Source organism: Pogona vitticeps, chromosome 6, assembly GCF_051106095.1.
Source record: "Pogona vitticeps strain Pit_001003342236 chromosome 6, PviZW2.1, whole genome shotgun sequence".
Lineage (NCBI taxonomy): Eukaryota > Metazoa > Chordata > Lepidosauria > Squamata > Agamidae > Pogona > Pogona vitticeps.
This window is the reverse complement of record NC_135788.1, coordinates 115,141,913-115,150,866: the sequence shown is the minus strand read 5'-3', so window position 1 is coordinate 115,150,866 and position 8,954 is coordinate 115,141,913. Positions and strand designations below refer to the sequence as shown.

At 43.9% G+C, this 8,954-nt stretch overlaps 1 protein-coding gene across 1 annotated transcript in view; it reads right to left on the bottom strand.

Moving 5' to 3' along the window:
• Nucleotides 1-8,954, bottom strand: part of LOC144583064 (vomeronasal type-2 receptor 26-like) — a 13,541-nt gene extending 4,587 nt beyond the window's left edge. The window contains exons 1-4 of the mRNA XM_078378783.1: nucleotides 8,919-8,954; nucleotides 7,489-7,731; nucleotides 6,274-6,501; nucleotides 175-301 (exon numbers count right to left, since the gene is read on the bottom strand). Of these exons, the coding sequence (XP_078234909.1) occupies nucleotides 175-301; nucleotides 6,274-6,501; nucleotides 7,489-7,731; nucleotides 8,919-8,954 (634 nt within the window). The remainder of the gene's footprint in view (nucleotides 1-174; nucleotides 302-6,273; nucleotides 6,502-7,488; nucleotides 7,732-8,918) is intronic.

Sequence of the window (8,954 nt, the reverse complement as noted above, 5' to 3'; positions counted from 1 at the left end):
TCCAGAAGGACCCCTGACTGGACTCCTTTACTGGGGCACAGGGTAAGCCATAGATCTCTGGACATCCCTCCTTGTAACCATCTTAGTGAAAAAGGGTTGGTATGTGACCAATATTAAAAAGCAGGGACCCCGTCTCACTCTGTCCTCATTGAAGCTGCCCCTTTTTCCAATTACCAACATGGATGGAAATTCTGCCTTCCGGGCACCGAGCACATTGGTAACAACAGACTGGCTCCCCCTGCTGGACAATCTTGCTGTAACCGGGCTGGCAGCTCTCCACACAGGCGGCACGAGGAATTGTCTATAAGGACATCCAAAAGGAAAAAGGGGAGGTTAAGGGAAATAGGGTCATTTCCTCGAGTTCACGTTATTGCAAGGTGCTTACATTTCAGACGGCCAAGTTCTTTTTCAGGTGTGCATGACCAGGAAGGAAATGATCTCCCTGATCATGAAAGGCAACAAGGACAATGGGACAAACACGAAAAGAAAGGGAAATTTGAATTCTGAAAGAGCCAGAACTTCCTACTTCGACCAACAGATAACAGGGGCAGCAGACTCTGGCCTTTCCTTGTAATACACCGGCAGGGAGAGAAGGAAAATGGAAAAAATGAGGAGCGAGTCCGTAGGCAGTGGGAGAACGCTAAGCCTGTTGTGACACATACAGTCAAAGGCCACTGAAAATGAACTCCTTCATCCACATAAACAACTAGAGAGTGGAACATGGAGGTTTTAACTGATTTTCAAAGAGAAAGAGATGGGGGAAGAAGGAGAGATTTGTGAGGCCATGTCTCTGTGTGTCAGAGTACATAGAATAACGGCATTGGAATGGACCTATTAGCCCATCAAGTCTCTCTCCCTTATCAAATCAGGAACGTTACTTAAACCGAATTTGACCAATGCTTGTCCAAATCCCCTAAAGAAGTTCCACTAAAGACCTAGGAGCACACGTCTTTCAAATGGAAACCAATTCTGATTTTCCCCAGGTTTTCATCCCTCATTTCCATTGCCCCTTATTGCCTTTCCAAGCCCCTTAAAATATGTTTTGGAGCCCCTACGGATGAGCTGTCCTCATGGCCAAGAACTCTGGACATCTATCCCTTCATATATGAGATCTCAATACAACCTCTTCTTCTCAAACCCAGTGTGGTAATGCTCAAATCATTGTCAGGGTACCATTCCCAAGGTTGTTAATAAAAGGACAGTCTCCTGGGGCCAGAGAGTCAGAAGAAGACCACGACTTCTCATTCTGCTTCCTTGCTGAGTCGCCCACCAGGGGTACTGCTGACAGACATCCATTTGTGTGTGTGGCTGACTTCTTCTATCTATTGCTAGGAGACTCTTTGCTATCTTATTATCTGGTGATCACCACAAAGCCCATCAGCCTCCCCATTGCCTGAACCCCAACAATTGGTGCCCAATCTTGGGGCAAGGAAAAAGACATTGCAAGTTTAATTCAGGCACATAAAACAGGCTCCCGAGGAAGGCTTAAGGAACTGCCTCTAGCCTTCTGACAACAGAAGCTTCCAAGGACAGGAGCTTCCAAGGAAGAAAATTTCAAGGAAACAAAGACTAACATCACCAGCACGCAATCCCACAGCTCACCTCATCGACCGGCCAGGTCTAAGATGTCTAAATCATCCTAAGGGATCACAGGGGTGAGTCTTTTCTGTCAAAACAAGAACACATCAATCTATCTGTCTAAACATACTTTCTGGCTAAAGACATGGGGAATTTTCTCTCACCCTCCTTATCTCCATGTCAAGAGAAAATTAAACAAGAGTTAATTTATCTCTTGCAAAGGAAAAAGCTTTTTAATGACCAATCTGAACAACTACTGGAAAAATTTATTGACAGAGATAAGTTCTCTCTGTCCGTTTTACCCAGAGAAAGGCTCCTTAAATCTGTCCATGTGGCATTTTATTGGAACTGAACTTCACAAACACCCTAATGTGGTGTCAAATGATATTTTAAATGTGTGTATGCCATCTCACAGCTTGAAAATTCTCTTCTTCCTCAAGAAAAGGAACTCAAAACCTTTCTGTTAAATTGTCCAAAAATTCTTCACCCTGAAAACCCCACTGCCCAGCTACCTGAAAAAAAACCTCATTATAGAAGTAATTTTTCCTCTAAAAATGGCTTCTGTAATCAAACTTCTCCAAGCTACGCATCTAAAATTGGCTCAGCTTCAATTACCCCCTCATCTGAGCCCTCCCTTTTTCTCCCTCAGGCTTCTACAGCCTCTCTCATTCCCCCCCCAACCCTACCCACCTTTCTCCCCCTCTTTTTTGCTTCCCATAACAGCCAGTGTAAGCCCCCCCACAACCCACGGCTTTCTCCCCCCTTTTCTACCTTCTGACGCAGATGCTAATACAGTTCCTATTACCCCCACACACACTCAATTTGAGTTCCCACACATTATTTTGCTCCCCCTCCCAACATCTCAAAAGATAAGACACCTGGTATCTTCCTTAAACAACAAGTTTCTACTGAAAGAGAAAAAAAATCATGAGACTTCCAGTAAATTTCTAAAAGTAACAACTACTTTTGTTGAGGCTACAATTAATGAGGTTGACAGTATATCCCCTCATCCTAATCAGAACTTCAAAGCAGTTCTTGAAAACACAGCTTAAGATTTGGCACATGATGCAAATTTCATGCACAAAGCAGACTGGCTTGAGGTTTCTCCTACGCAGCCAGTACTTAACATTCAGAAAGTTGCCAACTGCATTCTAACTAAGGATGCTTCAAAATATGGTTCAACATGTGGTTTGGTCTAATTCAGACTTCCTTCCACACAATTGTCTCAAAGACTGGCTTATTGCCTCACCAATGGCATCACAAGACAGGGAAAAATCTGATTTTACACTCCCTGTGTACAACATTGCCTCTTTTTTTCAAACATATGCTGGTGTTCTACACCTTTGCACATCTGCTGGTTATGTGAATATGACCACAGAACAAATCTGTCTGGAAAACCCTGAATTTTTTCTCTCTGCTTCATTCCCGACACCTCTCAATACTTTCTTTCAACAAACAGGTTTCTGCATGCCTCCAGAGGACTTGTAAACAACACCTAAAACTTTCACTTTGGCAAATGACATCATGGACACTACATGTTCCATGTTTTTACCAGAACTACAGATTCCATCACACCTTGCATGGCTTGGCAATTTGCCTTGGGTTCCTGCATTCATGAGCCCTTACCTAAAGCATGAATTACAACCCCTGTTTGCTACATGCCAGGGGCATCAGTTTCCTGAGTACCTCAGCATGATGGGACCTATCACACATCCCATACACGCATTCAATGCAGGATGAAACACTCCATGAAAATCTTCATTCATTTTTTTTGCCTCTGTGGCTATCAGCCTCAAGGTCTGTACTGGCGCAATGCCCAGACTTTCTTCAGACCCCTTATCAGTAATTCCAGGCGTTCTGCCAAAAGAATGCCATTGTACCAGACAATTCATGGCTTTGAAGAGCCACTGTTTATCGCATTTCAAACCTGACTTGTACCTTCAGCCTTCTCTGATCTTGGCAACCCTTCTCAAAGTTTCTTTTAACCATGGATGCTCATATCCAACTGCTAAAAATAACCTCAAAGCAAGATTCTTGCGCAGACTCTGTCCTTTATCTCCTCCCTCCTGATTTTGCTACACCTGACATTAATTTCTCTGTCCATTACAGCCGTGATCCCCAACCTTGGGCCTCCAGATGTTCTTGGACTTCAACTCCCAGAAATCCTGGCCAGCAGAGGTGGTGGTGAAGGCTTCTGGGAGGTTTAGTCCAAGAACGTCTGGAGGCCCAAGGTTGCACTAGAGGGACACACCAGACTTTTTTTCCTTTCCAAGCTATTCCACAACCAGATGCAATCCTAATGAATATTCCTTCCAGGTGAACAACCATACTCCTCTACATTTCTTCTTATTGCTCCAATAAACAACACAGGACCCAGATTCCATTCTTTCCCTCAACATTCAATAGCATTGATTCATTTATATGTCTCTGCAAATGAGGAAACATTATTATCAACACAGGATCCTATGGAACGGCTGCTGGAGATTTATGAGCAGCCCCCTGACATTCCTTTAAAGAATTTTTTTTCCCTTTTCTAACTTTGAGTTGCAGCCCAGCTGCTGCAGCTCTGCTTACTTTCACAGGCCCTGGTGGATCAGCTTGGTGTGTGATGTCCTACCATGGAAAGGATGACCTGATCTTGCAACCTGAAAAACTCCATTTCAGATTTTCACCCAGTGATAACCCTAACCCTAACTCTAAATCAGATGGCTGCATGTCAGAAGTGCCTGACCAGACCTGAGGGTACTCAACCAAAAAACTTTCTGATGCAAAGTGTAACCTGAACCGTCAGAACATCCCAGAGACCCCTGAATCTTTCCTTGCTGTTGTCATTGCCCAGATAAACATTAACTCTTTCATGCTCCTATGCTGCTTCCTCACTCTTGGAACTGTTCCAGTAGGTTTTGCAAAAGCTCCAGACGACCTGCATGTGCATCTTCGATATAACATCTGGGAAAATTTGGCCTGTATAGTCAATGTTTCTCACTTCTGCCTGCAAGAAGCTTATGCCATCTATGGTTTACTGGGAACTTGCTTAGCATAATTCCTGTCTGTAAGGAACCATCTGATATTGCCAATCATACGGAGCTAGGCCAGTGGTTCAACGCATCTCTTGTTAAGTACTCTGCTTCCCATGAATGGGGACACATAACAAGAAAGGTACCCATTGATGCTTTCTCGTTGTATACTCCTATTGTCGCTATTAATGACAACACAAAGTGTGCAAGGATAGTTAATTGCTCTTCTGACAAATGCATTGCAACACCAAAAGCCACATGGACTTGTTCTCATGCAGTTAATATTTCATTTAACTGGGCCCATGTCATCCTGCCCCCCCCCCCGCTGGTTTTTACATGTGGTCAACATACATTTAGCTACATTCCAGCCAATCTGTCAGACACAGAATGCTGCCTTAGTAGATTAGCCATCAACTTAATGCAACATCCTGCTTTGCAGAACTCCTTGCCTCGGGTGAGATGGGAAAGCTTATCTCTTCATAGTACCTGTAATGATAAAGTTACTCTGTTATCCAAAGCTAATGTGGCTAATGTTTCATTAGCCACATCACTTGTTGGCATTTCTGGCCTTGCAATCTATAACGCACGCACACTCGCAAACCTCGCATGCACCTTAGCTGAGACCATTAACCACACTTCCACTGCTATTTCCCTGCTGAATCATGAACAACGTGAACTATGTAATGCTATTTTAGACAACCGTACGGCCTTGGATTATCTCCTACTGCGCAATCATATTGGTTGTGAGTCTTTTAATAATCTCTGTTGCTTCATTTTATCTGATAATAGCCGTGCAGTGAACAATCAGCTTGCTCAGCTGACACAACTTGCCAATAACATACGCCAAGACATTCTTTCTTCTTGGTGGGACAGTTTATGGTCATGGCTGCCTAACTTTGGATGGCTTTGCACTGTATTGATGTATGCAATTATGATTTTTGCACTTCTTGTAATCTGCTATTGTTTTATTCAATGCATTCCAATGTTCTTTTCAGTAATAACTGTTTGTTGCAAACCTAGGCCTTCTGGCCTTAGTAGAAAGGACTTATATGTAATCCTCAAGCAAATTAAGGGATATATTCCTTTGCTTAATAAAAAAGAGAAAGGGGAAATGTGGGGGTGCCATTCCCAAGGTTGCTAAGCCACATGGGTGTTCTAGTGAGGGAAAACTCTCCTAGCATCCTGTGGCTGCTTCTGAGGGAAGGAGCTGCCACCATTCCTCTCTCATTATCATAGAGAGCTTGCTATACAGGCCTTCCCTTAGGCCAATCAGAGGGCTTGATTAATTGCTTTTCTCCAGACCAACACTAATAACATGATGTAACCATTGTCCTATCTGAACTGTGTCTACTATCTGTAATGCTGTCACTACCTGTGACATTGTAATGTTAATAAAAGGACAGTCTCCTGGGGGCAGAGAGTCAGAAGAAGACCACGACTTCTCATTCTGCTTCCTTGCTGAGTCACCCACCAGGGGTACTGCTGACAGACATCCATTTGTATGTGTGGCTGACTTCTTCTATCTATTGCTAGAAGACTCTTTGCTGTCCTATTATCCTGTGATCACCACAAAGCCCATCAGCCTCCTCATTGCCTGAACCCCAACAAATCACGGGGTTCATTTCTAAACATCAGGAAGGATCTGTTGGCTTGAAGCCTTCCACAAAGGAATGGACACCTGATTGAACTTGGGATTCCACACAACGGCACTTCCATTCAGGGTGAACTTCTTTCCATCAGGACCATGAGGATCGATCCAACCAACACGCACTCTCCGGAAGGACCGATTGGGGAAGGTCACCAAGTTGTTGACGTCGTACCCAAACTCCAGGTCCCCGTTGTCGTTGAAAAAGATTTCATCGCCAGCACTGTTGTTGAAGCGGACGTTTCTCAGGAAAAAGTGAAGCTACATTTAGGGAGAGAAAGAGCTGCTTCTAGTGCAAATGGCAAGAGAGGGGTTGGAATTATCATTCTGGAATTTCAGTAAATGCAACTTTTCCTTCATCAAAAATGTTTTCATGACTCTATTAATATTAATCAATGTGAAGTCCCACGAGTGCGTCTATTCAAAAGGAATACATGGCCAGATTTGTGGAACTTTTGGACTAAAAGATGAGGATGTTCACCAGGTTCTGGAAGAAATCGGGAACTAAATTGTGGCATTAATCCTGGAATTCTCCTTACATGTTGGTACTATTTCTTCAAGATATACTATACACAATTTCTCTATCTGTGCACAAGGAAGCTCCTTACACTTCGTCTGCAGCCTGGAGGAAGCCTAACTTACCTGCCAAGGTTGACCAGCCAAACGACCCTCTCTGTCTCTAGTCCTCATTGCTCTCTCTTTTGCTGTGGGTGAGGACATGGCGTGGAGAGCATGTGCCACAGCGTAGACTGCATTGTAGATACTGTAGCTCTGTCCAGACATTTCCAGCTCAAACACGGACCGAGAGAGGCTCCCAAGACTCTGTTCCCCACTGCAGGTACTTACTAAAGGGAAGTCATACTCTGGAAGTGAGCACGTAAAGGCAGTTTGCCAGAATACTTGGAAGTAGACAATATTTGACTTATAGGGGTTCAAACTCTCAAGAAAATCTTGAAATCCTGGCACCACATTGGAGTGAAGGGAGAAGGATAAGGTGCCATTGAGGGACTTTGCTGTGAATGGATTCCAAGGGAGAACGGTAGTGACATCCCACTGGGCTGTTATGATCCAAACGTTTTCCATTGGCCGATTCCAGACAATTTCTGAGTTAACTAGAACTATTCGTAAACCTTCCATAGATTGGCCGTCTCCATGGACGAGCCATACATTGAGTGGGTGCAACCAGAGTGCAGAGAACAGACTTCTCAGGAGAGTAGTAACTGTCTTGTTCGAAGTGTGAGTTGTCACCATTGGAAGGAATTCAGTCACTGCCACACAGATGTTGTTCTGCAAGAGGCTTGGCCTCAGGGTTCGGAGAAATGCTTCCCCAGTGCCATCGCTGGACAGGAGGAGGCCAATCCACTTCCACGCAAAATATTTGAGCAGCTCAACAATCCCATCGTACTGAGGTTCTTCATTCGGAATCATCCGGAAGAAAAAGGGGAACTGGGTTTGGTCACTCAAGACAGGGTCAAAAGAGCCGTAGGAAAGCTAGAGCAAGAGGGGAATAAAAAAATTATTTGTGTCCTAGAAATAACAAATCATTGGGTCATCATTCATGTGCTGGTGGCCACGTTTGCAGATGACAGAAAACTTTTCTGGGTAGTGAAGATCAGGAGGGATTGTGAAGAGCTCCAGAAGGATCTCTCCAGACTGGAAGAATGGGCAGAAAAATGGCAGATGCCTTGCAATATAAGAACTTGTAAAGCAATACACATTGTGGCAAAAAATCAAAAATTTAGCTAATGGGTTCTGAGCTGTCCATGACAGATCAGGAAAGATATTTTGGTGAGCTGGTGGACGGCTCGAACAAAGTGTCAACCCAGTGTGCGGTGGTAGTGAAGAAGGCCAATTCCAAGCTAGGTAGTCATGACTGATATGTAAAAAAGTATGGAGGGGACGGATAAAGTGGATAAATGGAAGCTCTTTTCTCTCACACACAATACATTATGCTTTTGCAGAGAAGCTTGAAAACAAGCTGGTGGAAAGACTACATGATTGATTTTCTACTTAATTTATTTATTTTATTAAATTTATACTCTGCCCATCTAGACGGATAGTCTACTCTGGGTGGCATAACAAAGTTTAAAAACAATAAAACCAATAACATACAACAATCCAAGATATAAAAATACAGATATTAAAAATACAGCTGGAGGGAAAGCCCACCTAAATAGCCATGTCTTTGGTTTACTTCTAAAAAGCGAAACTCTCGAATTCTAGTGCTCATGTGAAGGACTTCTTGAAAACTGCTGGATTACTCAGTGGTTTTGATCTCTGGCTCCGGAGTCAGAGGTTGGGAGTTCTATTCCCCATTGTGCTTCCCGGAAAGAGGCTGGACTTGAGGATCCATCGGGTCCCTTCCAGCTCTGCAGTTCAAAGATTACTCAAAGCTATAGAGAAGGTGGGCCTTTGGCAGCTGATTCCAAGCAGTCCCTAGCAAGGCTGAGTTGGCAGCATCTCTACGGGGGAGTAGATCCCTTTCAGTGTGAAATCTATGGTCAAAACACACAGGGAGCTGATGATCAGTATCAACAAAGTTCTCTCTTTCTCTCTCTCCCATTTGCAAATGGCGCACCCTTTCTGATACAAGCATAACCAACCACCTCGCCAAATACAGTCTCCCATCGTCTCCTTCTTAAAGGCTTTCTCTCTGCCCGCACATGAAACGCACATACCTGTGGCACTTTGTAGGTGCTCAAGACGTTGGCCAT